Genomic DNA, 15,603 nt, shown 5'->3' on the forward strand with positions numbered 1-15,603 from the left:
TTATATCCAAATTCCATCTATTGAGCTGTCGCCTGCCTGCCTGAATAAGTCACCTTTGCTTCGCTCTTACTTTTTTACCGATCATTTTTAACACGTTTTGGAGCACATGCATCGAAGCTTCTCAGCTGTGCTTGTGCTAAGAAAATTAAACATTTTAAAAATAACGTAACACGATTATCAATGTAACCTTTTGTAAGTAGTGCCTGGAGGATTCAGTGTGGAGAAACTGTAGAGACAGCGTGTGTATTAACTTGTGGGTTTTTTTGTGAGTATTTGGTGGCAGCGGCACAAAGTCGCTTCCGTAACACTGTGTGCGTTAGCTGCGGAGCTCAGCTCAGAGCGAAATGAGGTGAATGGGAGGGGAGATGATGACGTGACTCCCCACCCGCCTTAACTGTCAATCCCCACAAACACAGTCTCTCGGAATTTGCATAAGCACAGCCCTTCACGTGCAATTTTAACTTCGTTACAAAGTGATCAAAACTCTCGTTTATATCCTGCGTCCTCTCATTAAACTTGTATCCCGCATTACCCGTGGGTATGACAAACGCCAGCGGCAGCCTGTCTGTGAACTTAATTTAAACTAGGTTTACACCGTGCTTTGTTTCCGAAGTAGCAGCACTCATGAATATGGTTGTATATGTCACTCGCTCGCTTCTTATTGTTTCGCTGCCTTCTCAATTATATAATGCATGTTTTCTTCAGCGGTTTTTGGAGCTCTTCCTTGTTTTCTATGTACTGCGCTCACAGTCAGTTCACATGATTGCATGGGAGGTGTGATGATGTCACACGAACTCTGCCCCCCACGGCCATCGGGCTGAACTCCATTACAGTATATGGAGAAAAATAGATTCCAGTTATGACCATTACACATAGAATTTCGAAATGAACTCCCCTTTTGTAAGTAAGCTGTAAGGAATGAGCCTGCCAAATTTCAGCCTTCCACCCAAAAGGGAAGTTGGAGAATTAGTGATGAGTGAGTGAGGGCTTTACCTTTTATTAGTATAGATGTATATATAATGTATATGTGTGTGTGTGTATATGTGTGTGTGTATATATGTGTGTGTGTGTGTATATATATATATATATATATATATATATATATATATATATATACTTACTAGCAAAATACCAGCACATGCGAAGTACTGCCTTAAAATTTTTATTAAGAAGAAAATTAAAAAATTTTAAACTGAGGGAAAATATACCAATAATTATTTTTTATGGATCTCTTTGTATACCACATTGTGAGTTCGGCCCTCCGGTTGTAATATGACCAAGCTGTGCGCTGAGCTTACTCTTGAGCATGCAACGTACAGTTGGCCATGTGAAAAGTAATCTTGTTTCAAATCTCACAGCTTGGATTGCTGCTGTCATAATCGGTTTTAGTTTCATGGTTTGTTTCAATTACGACAGTATTTGTAGGATTTGTGTTGATGAGACATTCAGCATCTGTCAAGCGTTTTAAGTATACAACCGGTTTCGATAACTTCACATCCAGCTTTTGAGAGTTTAAACATTCGTAAACATCAAAGTGTCCACTACTGAAATCGTCACCTGTCAATCTAAGATGTTTAAGAGGCATTGGCGGTTGTCGAAAGGTGTAAAATATTTGGCCATTTCGGTACACTTGAAAGCGATAACCAAACAATTCAGTGGCAGCCATCACCTCACATGCAGATCCATAGGTGAAGGGCTTAAGTATTTCACTTTTATAGTGCTCCTGTGTAGTATAATTATCTCCTGTACTGTCATCAGTCCACACCTTGAACCTGTCCCAGTCATTCAATACATAAGACACAATGTTCCTCCGGATATCAAGAGTGAGCCTGATACGGCTGTGCAATATGTAACAAAGAGAATGTAAAAGGCAGGTGCCATCTCCGGGCATGGAAACCACTTGGTAAGTGACAGTTCTTTGATCGATGGTGATCACCTCGATAGACATGTTAATGGGGGTACGTTTGGAATGATAAAGGAAATGGTTACCTGAACAATGTAAAGTCTAAAATACTACACAATAACTATAATCCTAATAAATGAACAATAAAACAGCGGAGAAGCCGTGGATTAAATTAATAGGCTGTAGTTATCAGCAGGGAGACGTGAATCCCGTGGCGTAGCAAGGAATGGAATGTAGACACTGGAGCAACGGACAGCCTTATATAGGCAGGCAGCCAACATCGTGGGAGGCGTTGGGATGGGGGACCCAACGCCGCCTCACATGGTGACCGAGCTGCAGGCTATGGACGTATATATGTACGTAAGTAGGAATCAGTTAGCGTTGGGAACCTGCATACCATATTTCTTGAAAATGGGCCCATAAGTAGAAAAGTCCGTTGAAAAGTTCAATATGGCGGCCGACAGTGGCATCATACCACTGGAATAAGTGCGTACATTGTTTTTGGTTAGTGCAGGGAAGCCGCCTACCAAATTTCGTGAAGATGGGGCCATAAATAAGAAAGTTCAACATGGCGTATGTTGTAGACAGTTATCGAACATTATGACCGTTACGTGTAGAATTTCGAAATGAAACTTGCTTAACTTTTGTAAGTAAGCTGTAAGGAATAAACCTGACAATTTCTATCTACAGTCCCTGACAAAAGTCTTTTCGCTTGTGTACAAATTGACCTGAAGTGTCACTAAAATATATTTCTAATCAAGATTTTGTTACAAGAAATGGGTCATTTTAATCCCATCAGCTTTTGTAATAATGTTTCAGTGCAAAACGAAACTGACAAAAAAGTATTCTAATATTCACAGCTTGGTAAAGCCCATTGAGTCAATTTTTGGCAAGACACAAGTGTTGTCGCCTTGTTATATGAGCTTCACCTGTGACTAATAATGGATCAATTAGGTCTCAGGTGTGTATAAAAAGAACCCCAGTACACTAGACCTTCACATCAACTGCAACTAGACCTCTGCAAACATGCCTAAGATTCACCCTGTGACTAAAGTGTTGATTATCAAGAGGCTGAAGACCAAATCCACTGCTGATGTGGCAAACACCTTCAATGTGTCTCAGCGTCAAGTTCAGAGGATAAAAAAAAAAGATTTGAAGAGACTGGAGACGTTTTTGACAATAACCGAGGTCAGGAAGACACCGCAAGACAACTGCTCGAGAGGACCGTTTGTTGGCTCGAAAATCCAAGGCCAGCCCATTTTCCACTGCAGCAGAGCTTCACGAGACCTGGTCATTTGAAGTCCCTGTGTTAACCTGAACAGTTTGTCGGATTCTGTCTCGAAATGGCCTCCATGGTCGAATCAGTGCCCATAAGCCAGCACTAAACAAAAGACAATTGAAAAACCGTGTGGCATTTGCCAAGGCCTACAGCCTGCTAAAAGGATGGACGCTGGAAAAGTGGCAGGAGGTGGATTTTTCAGATGAATCTTTTGTTGAATTACACCACAGTCACCGCAAATATTGCAGGAGCCCTACTGGAACTCGCATGGAGCTGAGATTTACCCAGAAAACTGATGTTTGGTGGAGGCAAATTCATGGTCTGGGGTTACATCCAGTATGGGGGTATGCGAGAGATCTGCAGGGTGGAAGGCAACATCAGTAGTCTAAAATACCAAGAAATCTTAGCTACCTCTTATATTCCCAACCATAAAAAAGGCCAAATTCTGCAGCAGGATGGTGCTCCATCACATACTTCCATCTCCACATCAAAGTTCCTTAAAGCTAAGAAGATCAAGATGCTCCAGGATTGGCCAGCCCAGTCACCAGACATGAACATCATTGAGCATATGTGGGGTAGGATGAAAGAAGAACCATAAAAAATGAAACCAAAGAATATTGATGAACTCTGGGAGGCATGCAAGACTGTTTTCTTTGCTATTCCTGATGAATTCATTAATAAATTGTATGAATCCTTGCCAAACCGCATGGATGCTGTCTTTCAAGCTCATGGAAGTCATACAAGATATTAAATTTGGATCTCACAGCACCACTACTTCATTTGCTGACATATTTTTGGATTTGCAGTAAAGTTGTTCATTTTCTGTAGAGGCGACAAAACTTTTGTCTTGCCCAAATATGACCTTTCTGTCTTGATTAAATGATAAATCTTTTTTCAATGAAACTAATTTATTTCAGTGCATTAAACATCATTTGGGAGGGCTTTAGCTTTTCATATGAGCTATTTCTAACACCAGTTGATTAATTAAAAGTCAGGTAAATAGCAGGAGTTTCTACAAAATAGAGAAGCGACAAGACTTTTGTCAGGGACTGTACACGGGAAGTTGGAGAATTAGTGATAAGTAAGTGAGGGCTTTGCCTTTTATTAGTGTGTGTGTATATATATATATATATATATATATATATATATATATATATATATATATATATATATATATATATATATACACACACACACACTGAGTATCAGAGGTGGGTAGTAACGAGTTACATGTTCTCCGTTACATTTACTTGAGTAAATTTTAAAAAAAAATTGTACTTCTGAGAATAGTTTTACTGCACTTTACTTTTACTTGAGTAAGTTTGTGAAGAAGAAATGCTACTCTTACTCCGCTACATTGGGCAACACTCGAATTGCTACTTTTTTCCATTAGATAAAGTCTGACAGACAGTTTTCAATCTGCTCTGTAGCGTGTGCTGTCAAGTTGTGCACACGCCTTCCATTGGGTCTCTAGCTCTGACGCAAGGTTTTGTAAGTTCCCCAAATCAAGGTGCTGCAACTTTGAGGACAGATGTTGCCTTTTTCATTTGAAAGCATTAACTGAGCTAATCATATTGACAATGGTTTTCTCTTTTCCTTGCAGCTGTAAATTAAGCTCATTTAAGATGTTTTTCAAATTGGAAAAAAAATGCCAAGTCTAGCGGCCATTGATCATTATTAACACTAGAATTACCAGAGTCTACAACAAAATTGGTAGATCTGGCCCACCTTAAAACCGTTCTCACTTCTCTTCCACCATCTTTTGTCTTCTAAATGTTCTGGTTAAGATGAGCAGCAAGTAGCAGGCTATTCCATCCCCCACCATTGCAGAACGTTCACTAAGTTTTCCCAGCTCATGCCTTGTTATTTATGTGGGAGTGACAGATCTGCTGGAGTTTTAGAGTGGAAATAATAGATCGTTATTTGGAACACATGCATTTCATGTCTGTTCCGTTTCTACAGTAATCTGTGTAAACACATTGTTAAAACAGAAACTTTTTCATATTTTAATAATCAATGTTACAAAACGTAGGTATAAACTATAGAATGTGTGAAGCCTGATTTCCAAAGATCAAAGAAACACTTTCAGAAAAGTTTAAAAAATGCTACAATATCTTCCGTGGCGTATCGCTAAGATTTGCCTTTCAAACCCCGGCATGCTTACCGTATCTCAGAGACCCGAGTTTGATTCCCTGCTGGGGAGGAAGTGTTATTTTTTTCTTTTTAACCTTCGCCGCTCTGCCTGTCCGCAAGCATCTCCTTTCTGTGTGCTGGGGCGTTTTTTGTTTTTTTTTTCTTTTTTCTTAATTAAATCGTTAAGTTTAAAATTTCGATCATGGTTATTTCTGTTGATTAATTCATGCTTTCATTCATTATAGCTAATACTGTTATCAAGTGGTCCCTATTTTTGCCTGTTGTATACAATCTATCTAGCGTCTTTATCTCCACTCTCACTGCCCGCTTGCCTGCGTGCAGCTTGTGTCGATTGATATATGATTTAATGTATTTCTTTTTGACAACTCTCCTAGTTGTAAAATACATATACCTGTACATTATATATAAAATAAAACTACTATATAGCTAATACTGTTATATATCTGTAACTATTATATAAGTGCCTTCCCTGTTTATCAATTTATCTAGTGTCTTTCACATGTGAATGTACTCTCACTACCTGCTTGCCTTTCTGCAGCACCTGTCACATAGTGCCTTTCACATCCTGTCTGTCTGTCTCTATCTATCTCTCTATCTCTCTCTCTCTATCTATCTATCTGTGCATTATGCAGTGATCTGTCTGACAGTGTGTGTCTTACAGAACTGAAAAATAAGAACAGTTATAAGGGCACGTTATGTTAATTGCAGTCTCAATTGTTAAAAAATATTTTAAAAGGAGCATGCTACATAAAAATATAACGATCTCATTAACTGACAGTGCATACGAGTTTATAAATTTTATGTCCATTTGAGGTAAAAAAAAGAAAATACATTAAATCATATATCAATTTACACACGCTGCACGCAGGCAAGTGGGCAGTGAGAGTGGAGATAAAGACGCTAGATGGATTTTGTGTTACAAATAACGATCTATTATTTCCACTCTAAAACTACAGCAATTGGGTCACTCCCAGATAATCAAACAAGGCATGAGCTGGGAAAACTTAATGAACGTTCTGCGACGATGGGGGATGGAATAAGCGGCTGCTTGCTTCTCTTCTTAATCGGTACATTTAGAAGACAAAAGATGGTGGCGGAGAAGTGAGAACGGTTTTAAGGTTGGGACGGATCTACGAGTTTTTTCATAGACTCTGGTAATTCTAGTGTTAAGTTGCTTGTATTATGCATGTTTAATGACAAGGAGAAACTCCTTTTTCTCCGGCCAGGGGTCTTGAAATCTCTGCAGGAATTTCTCCCTAGCCATCTGCCTCAGCGAAGGCATCTTTTATCATCTCTCCGTCTTGGGAGGACTTCTTACACTTAATGATCGAGTGACTAACCCGGAACGATGCTTCGGTGTGTCTGCCTTTGCTTTTGAATTCAGCCAAGTGAAAAATTACGGCTGTCCGATTTAACTGTGATTTTAGTTCCTTCTCCTTTCTCTTTCTCAGATCACTTTTCAGAAGGAAGTCAGTTTCGTAGTTTTTATGAACAGTTCGAAAGTGCCTTTCCACATTTTCCTTCTTTGGAATAGCAATGATAGATTGACAGATCAGACAAACGCACTTTGATTGTGACATTGTGAGAGAGAAAAATCCTCTTCCAATTCCACATCCAGCCCATAAACAACAATTTTTTTTTAAATCCCTTCTTTAGTCGATATAAATTGGAAGGCTAACTAGATCACTTAGATAGCCGGAGTTTTGCAGTAGCTTGCACGTTTGATCGTGCGTTCGGGATGACCAGTGTGTTAGAAGAAAAGAGATCTCATGGCCGCTTTATATGTCAATCAAGTGGCAAATGCCATAGGGAGGATATATGATAGACTAACATTTAAAAAATGTAAAAAAAAAAAAAAGTTTTGAATGCAACGCAACGATCTACCGGTCGATCTCGATCGACGCATTGGGCACCTCTGCAATACAGCATGTTTTCTGGCATTTTTTTTTGCTTATCACAGAATGTGAATATAATCAGCTATATTTTCCCCTACATAGTATGCTTCGTCACAACTAAGCTGCTAGATTGGCAGCTGGCCACTGGTTGTAATTACCATTGTCCCAAGTATAACTCCCATTCATGCAGTCTTAGACCTGGTTTATACTTCACACGACGCATGCACCTGTGGACACTACTGCTGCACAAGCGTTGTACTATTTATACCTGTGAGCGTACTTTACATAAATCTGGAAGATTCCACCAGATGGCAGTGTGAGATATCATCACTGTGAAAACAGGTTCGGCTTTGCTGTGCTGTGAATTGCTTGAAACACCCATTAAATTTCGAGGCCACCTTGCCACAATACCTCTGAAAAGGATGGATGCCTAATAAATATATCCATCAATCCAGGGATGCACCCATTCCAGCTAGCATTAGTCATGAGGAAAAAGCAATCTCTGGACGAGGCATTAGCTCATTACAAGATGAAGGCAAGCACTCACATACACTAGCATCATTTTAGCATCACCAGATCTCCAAACATGCATATCTTTGGAAGGAAACCGGAGCATATTGTGGAAACCCACCAGGAAAACATGCAAATCCAATGCACGGAACACCAGGGACAAGAGTCCCTGCAAGACAGCAGTGCTACCGCTCTGCCACCGTGCAGCCCCCACATGTATAATTATTAACAGTGATCATTATTTAAATGTATTAAAATGTAATATGCATACTTTAATGCATTTTATCATGAAAGTAATGTCAAGTATAAATCTAAGGATTCTATATGTGCAGAGAGCTAAAATATAATAAATTTAATGTATTCTGTATGGCGATAGTTGCTTGCCGCTGCTGTCAATGCATGAGGAAGCCTCAGAAGCTCATAGCGATTAACAGCAGGGTCGATTTTTAAGATGATGTTTATGACGGTCTACTTGAATGATAAAATAAATTGCAAGATTAAAGTGGACATTTTGAGATTTAACCCAAAATTTCCACTTTAATCACAAAATACCTTTTCACTGTGGCCATAACTGTTTGTTTTTTTTCTCTGTGCCTCAAATGCACAGTCCTAAATTCTGATGCTGTTGTGAAGGTGCAAAAAAAAAGAGGCATGGAAGATGGTATGTGAGACCTTTAAAATGTATTGTGTCATTACGATGGAGAATATGTGATGCTTGAATATAAAAGCGCCATGAATGCATTTGTACGTCAGCATTTTGCTTCTCCACATTGAACCATCAAACATCGAAGCACGCACATCATCCTGTAGGATCTGCATAATTGCTTTCTGTAAATAGTAAATAGAGATTCAGACATTACGTTCCGACTTTATCACACTGTTTCCCCTGCCTTTTTTCTGGTACTGCAACTCGCGCACGTGTCACGTTAATTTCTGAGGAAGTGCTCAAAGGGTCTGTCAAACGGTGGGAATGTGTGGCAGCCATGATGCATGCGAGTATGCAATCTGAGCGTGAAGTATAAACTGGCCCAAGGAGTATAGCTGCTGGGAGCACAGTGGTGGGCAAATCAATGCAGTAGCACAGTCTCTCGCAGTCATCACTTAGTGGTGGACTTTCATACCACATCCGTATTACTTTTCCAACTCAATGAAGGTACTATATCACTATGAAAGAGGTCAACATACTGTACATGACTGTGGTTCAGACTTAGTCTGAAATATTTGTGTTTTCTCAATAATGATCTATCTATCTAATGAATATTTTTCAGTGGAAGTTACAAACGTCTGCTGGTATGAGTCATCTGTTTCCCAAAGAGCCTCCTGTGTTAATACATTTTATTGTTAAACAGAATTATTTTAAAATTATTAGTACAGTTAAACCCTTTTGATAAGTGATGAACAAAAATGTTACTTGACCTGCACTCCTTTCATTTGTTACTTAAGCCCATGTTTAAATATTCATTTGTGTTAATGTCTTATATCCTCATAGGTGTACTAAAGAGTCTACACATAAAGATTTCAAAAAAGCTGTGGGTGGTTTTAGTGTTACATATGATGCAGATCAGCACCAGTTAGTTATTCTGGTAAGATCCTTGTCTGTTTTATCCCTGATGTTTTATTTATTTAATTTATTTAAGTTTAATGTGATTTTTATTAGTATTTAAAAGTCCAACTAATGTTATGTGTGCGTTTTTTTTTGTTTTTTTTTGCTTAGTCAATAAATGAAGTGACAATTAAAAGAGCGAATATGTTAAGTGACATGCATTTTAGAAGCCTCCGCACAAAATTGTCGCTAATGCTGAGAAATGAAGAAGCTAGCAGACAACTAGAAGTAAGTAAAAAAGTTCTTCTGCTGCCTAGACCTCTCTTCTTAGAAGGTGATTCTTGACAGATATTTTTTCATGGATTACAGGTCCCTATGGTTAATGAAAATTACACCTGTAACAGTAGTACTTTTGAAATAAGTTGTATATAAAATCTAAAACAAAAAAGGAAAAATGATTGCAGTTTGTGCAGTGTTGTCTTTACAAAAAATCTCCAGATTTGTAGAAATGTGATAAATGTACCTTTTGCTATTTAAACTGAACTTTAAACTGGGTGCTCAGTTAAAGTAAATGAGCCGCAACTACATACATTGTTATATTAAAAGTTTAGCTTAATAGTTACTTATGATCTGACTATTGTTTAAAGTGGATGGGATTGAGGTTTGTGCTGTTGCCTCACAGAGCCTGTGTCCTATGTTCAAATCCCACATCCAGTTGTCTGGGTTTTCTTTTATGGTACAGTAACAGAATTGAACTAATTTTTAACTTAAACTTAATTTGAAAATTGTCCTTTAAACTGTTAACTGTATACTTTGAACTGTGGTAATCACAGCACTACAGCTGTCAAAATCGTCCGTGAAACAGAGCAAGATGGCTTTTTGAAAGTTCTTTGTTTCTAGCCCCAAGAATAAAACATTCACACACACCTCAGTTACACTCAATATTTTGTCAGCATGTGATTTTATTTTTTTATTTTTAAACATCGACTTAGCAATGTTCAGAAAGTATTTTGTGAATTGTAAGGTTAATTTTCTATATATAGCATAGGAATTTAGTATGTTTTTAACCCACTAAGCCACAGTGTATTGTGTAATTTCCTTGTTTTTCACAGGAAACAGTTTGTCATTCATCTGCTGCTAAGCAAAGTATGCGATTTTTGGTTCAGAGGCATTTGTAACAACCCAATTCGTGTTAAATTAAATCAGTACAAAACTCTGTTTTTAAAAGCCCAGTTGTAAATCTGTATGAGCGTGCAACTGTCTATACGTTATCTGATTTCTTTTTATCTAGTCCAGACTTGCAGTTATTCAGAACCTATCCCAGAAGCAACACACACAAGGTAAAATATAGTACTGAATAGAACACTAGTGTACTATTTGAAAATCTGGCCAGTTTATTTGGACTATGGGATGGTAACTACAAAAGCATTTAAACAGTATACAGATTTTTACAGAAAAGACACCCTTGGCAAACCATGGCCCAAATTTTTTAACTAAGCAGCACTTTTTCCTGAATGTCTGTGCCTGCAATGTGTATGCACTTTTTTCATGCTGTACATTTTATTTGTTTTGCATCTTTAGAACCTGAAATAGCAGTGGAATTATTCATTAATGTAAAAGTTTTATGAATTTATCTTATTTGTTTATTTAACTACTTCAGAGTTCACGGCAGCTAGCCTCTCGATTCCATGAGCAGTTTATTGTGAGAGAAGATTTAATGGGTCTTGCAATTGGCACTCATGGAGCCAACATTCAGCAAGCAAGAAAAGTTCCAGGAGTGACCACGATTGACTTGGATGAAGAAACCTGCACATTCCACATTTATGGAGAGGTACTCCATGACCTGCAATTTAGTGTCCATGAAATGTCCATGCTGCAGAGTTTCTTTTTTGGCATGCTTGTTAAGTAAACTATCTAAAGCAGCAATGTCAAACTATGGTTGCACATTTTCATTTTAGCCATGCAGTTTTTAAATTACTAAACAGTTACAGCTGCTAGTGGAGAATTATTTTGTTTGACATATTTTTTGCTTGCTTTTACTATTCACAACTCTTAATTATTTTTTTTCTTCTCAACCATTAGCCAAACAATAATACCACGCAAAGCAAACCACCAAATGACCAGCTAATATCATCCCATTTCCAACTATCTTTACATCATATAATATTGATTTGAAAAGAAGCAGCTTGCAGATCTGAAATATATTTATCTGCTCTCAAAAATGTAACATTTAGGTGATGCTCTCACAAAAAAGAAAATTAATAGTTTTGGAGATGTCTGGTTTGCCATAATGAAAGCACTAAAATTCAATAAAAATTAAATATTGTATTTCATTAACAGCAAAAAAATATATCATTTGAAATAAAGTATCTAGGAACAAAGTTTGAGACGCCTGAGGTAGCTGGTCATCTGCTGTTTGCATCTCATTGTTGTCTGGCTACAAAATAAGAAAAAAATAAACCTTAGCAGTAATTGGCTACAAGGATGTGAGTTCCATACCCCTGTACTATAGTTTTCTTGAGTATCAAATTTGAAAGGTACAGTGAACCTCATCTGAATTTCGTAGAAAACAGTAAATTTTATGTGGTTACATGTAAACACTCTGACATACATACACATGAGTAGAATGATATTTATTGACATAATTGTGTTTTTTGGGTACCATGCACTGAAACAATTCAAATACCCATTGCTTTTTTATTTTGGACGTGTGTGTATAAATGTATACACACACATACTGTATAATAGGGGCGACAATTGCATTTTTAAATGTCAATAATTTTAAAAGAAATATCTATAATGGCAATAATATTGAATTACAAGGACCAGTCATCGTTATAACAGTGAGAAATATCCCAAGGCAGACCCCTTATATATTCCACAAAATATTTTGAACTTTGATCTTGATAGTACACATTACATATCAAGTATGTATGTACATAATTAACATCAAGTGCATACCTGTAGATTTAAATGCAAAATATATGTCTACAGTAATGTTATTTTGTGGGCAACTGACTTCACGCCAAAGTTGTGTTGGAGGTAGACATGCCATGTCCATAATAACCGGACTGCTGAGTGCTGTTTCACAGTTAGCCAAGCATAGAGTACACAATGAGATAACACAATGAGTGAGACGGAGAGACAGTATATCAGCATATTTGACTTTATCCTGTGCCACAATGGGCAGAACAGAACAAGTGTGCAGGTGCTGCACATCTTGCTCTTTTCTGCACCATACAGGAATAAAAAGGCATACCACACAATTTTCAGTTTGGATTGTTTTCTTTATGTTCTGCTGTCAGTCAATGTAAAAGCAAATTTGCTTAATTTGAAGTGGTGAAGGTTTATCAGAAAAAAAACTATAAACCTTTTTTCAATTATACTTTTTCCTGATTTTTTTTTTTTAAATACACAGGGTGTTGCTTATGAATAGAAATTAGGAAAATGTTTAGATTGTTTTCATTTGGTCATGGTGATGCTATAGAAGTGAAGAACAACATGGAAAATATCAAAAATTCAAGGAAAATATCCTATACCTTAATATTTACAAGTATTGGTCTCAAGTGACCTGTATTTGTTTATCATTAACATTTTGAAAGTTTTGAAAATACTGTTTTATTATAACATTTTTGATTGAGTAGTAATTTCTACAGAACTTTATATGCTATATTGATTGTGAAGACATACAGCTTTCCTTTCTCTTGAATAGTGAAACTTTCTTGTTTTCTGTGGTATTGTATTCCTTTAAAAGAAATGACATATTGTCTCTAAATTTTTTATAGTAAAACTAATGAAGTTTATATGTTGGGCAAATAGGGCAATGCTGTTAGGTTTTAGAGCAGATATTACCTTGAAGTTGTGTCATCCTCGTCAGTGTTGTTTATTGTGCTAAATAGCACAGCATTTTATATTTATTTTTGTCTCCTTTTCCAGGATAAAGAAGCTGTTAGGAAAGCTAGAAGTTACCTTGAATTTTCAGAAGATATAATTAAAGTCCCAAGAAATTTAGTAGGTATGTTGCTTCATTGAATATTTACAGGCCACATTCTGTTTATAAAGGTCAACATCACATAATTAATAGTATCTTATTCCAGTGGTTTTAAAAGAATGGTCTATAAGGTGAATTTGAAATCACTCCAATATATTATGCCATTGTGTACGCAGGCACCTATAACAGTTTTCTGCTACCCAACCTAAATATCCAATCCTTTCAGAATAGGTTTGAAACTAATGTCTTCAAGCATATCTTATTTTTCTTTTAGGTGATACACACTTTATGCTTCTTTATGTCCTCCACCTGTTTGCTGTGCTGAGCATGATCATCCAATCTCCATCAACAAAATGGGTCTCTATTTTAAATTATCCTGGATGTCATCCTTGAGAGCACAGTCCCTGCCAAAGGCAATCCTTAAATTCCATGCTGATGATTATAATGTTTCAGATTTAGAAATTTAAATCTTCAAATTTTGAAGCAGGGTCTTATTTTTCTTTTCCCTCATCCATATATAAAAATAAAAGTGTAAATTGGAACACAGAATTATGGTAAGAAGTAGCTGTTGTCTGTAAGTGGTCCACCATATCTTTGACTTGAGTAAATTTAGTCTCTGGTCCAAAAACACTTTGAGAACCAGTACCTTATATGGCCAAAAGATAAAAGAGCTCTGTCACATACTAAAAAAAATAACTTGTAGACAAAAAATCTGTTTTGCAGCATTCCTTCCAGACAACTGAGAAGAGAGCTTATAAAAACTGAGTGACATTTTAAATGCACCTAGGTAATCCATCTTATTGAAAGGGTTCAGTGTCTCATTGTCTTCATTTCTGTCTGGTTGCTGTGTCACATTCTTTGCAAAAGATGGCACATCACAAACCTTTTTAATTAAAAAAAAACTGCTTTTACAAATTCCATATAACATACATATAACATAGACTTATGCATTGCATGGTACACTGCAAACATTATCACTGGAGTTTTTGTTGATTACTTAGATTTCAAATCTTTTTGACAGGTAGCACAGCTAGTAATTTATAATTTGAAATACTGACATTTTGGATGTTATGTTCTGTTACTGTTTATAGTATATGTATTCACAAAATCCATGGCAATTTGGAGTCATTCTTAATTGAAAACTACCTGGCCCTTCCAAAATCTCTTTATAAAAGAAAATCTTGAGACAAGACTATTGCCAAGAGATTTTTGTAAGTCCCGCCCTCCTCTCAACCATTTTCAACCACGCCCACAGTTCTCTCACCTCTCATATGTATGAATGCTTTTGTCAGACACCGTTCTTGCTCTTTCAGCTCTTATAAATTTTTACGTTTTTCTCACTTTAAGTTCCCAAAAGAAGAAGACTTATTATGTCCAAAGAAGAATTTCATCCCAAAGTGTTATCAACAGAAGAAATGAGTACACGGGCAATCCTAGCACAGAGAAACGATGAAGTCAAACAAACTAACGCAAAAATTGTTGATCGGTTACATGGCAAATTAGTTAAATGCGTATCAGTAAACTAGGCTGAAACAGTTGGTGGTGATGGTGCGGAAGATGAAACATCAACTTACTATATATATATATATATATATATATATATATATATATATATATATATATATATACTGCTCACAAAAATTAAAGGAACACTTTAAAGAAACACATTAGATACATCAGATCTCAATATGAAGTTGGATATCTATACAAATAACGACAGGGCAATGTCTTAGGAACAAAAGGATGCCAAGTCTTTTAATGGAAATAAAAGTTTTCTGCCTACAGAGGGCTCAATTGTGTAGACACCCTAAAATCAGAGTGAAATGAAGATGTGGCAGGCTAGTCCATTTTTCAAAAACTTAATTTCTGCTACTCAAAATGCTTTTCAGTATCTTGTGTGGCCCCACGAGCTTGTATGCATGCTTGACAACGTCGGGCATGCTCCTAATGAGACGACGGATGGTGTCTTGTGGCATTTCCTCCCAGATCTGTATGAGGGCATCCCTGAGCTGTTGTACAGTCTGAGGAGCAACCTGGCGCCTAATGGACCGAAACATAATGTCCCACAGATGTTCTATCGGGTTTAAGTCAGGGGATCGTGAAGGCCATTCAATTGTTTCAATTCCTTCATCCTCCAGGTACTGCCTGCATACTCTTGCCACATGAGGCGGGCATTGTCGTGCATTAGGAGGAAACCAGGACCTACTGCACCAGCGTAGGGTCTGACAATGGGTTCAAGGATTTCATCTCGATACCTTATGGCAGTCAGAGCAACATTTCCTACGCAGTAGATGTCTGTCGTCCCTCCATGGATATGCCTCCCCAGAC

At 37.2% G+C, this 15,603-nt stretch overlaps 1 protein-coding gene across 2 annotated transcripts in view; it reads left to right on the forward strand.

The window, feature by feature from the left end:
- Positions 1-15,603, forward strand: part of fmr1 (FMRP translational regulator 1) — a 111,389-nt gene that overhangs the window by 78,775 nt on the left and 17,011 nt on the right. For both annotated transcript variants that reach the window (XM_039766263.1, XM_039766264.1), the window contains 4 exons: positions 9,231-9,324; positions 9,456-9,572; positions 10,945-11,115; positions 13,221-13,299. In XM_039766263.1, the coding sequence (XP_039622197.1) occupies positions 9,231-9,324; positions 9,456-9,572; positions 10,945-11,115; positions 13,221-13,299 (461 nt within the window). The remainder of the gene's footprint in view (positions 1-9,230; positions 9,325-9,455; positions 9,573-10,944; positions 11,116-13,220; positions 13,300-15,603) is intronic.

This window comes from Polypterus senegalus, chromosome 10 (assembly GCF_016835505.1).
Source record: "Polypterus senegalus isolate Bchr_013 chromosome 10, ASM1683550v1, whole genome shotgun sequence".
NCBI lineage: Eukaryota > Metazoa > Chordata > Cladistia > Polypteriformes > Polypteridae > Polypterus > Polypterus senegalus.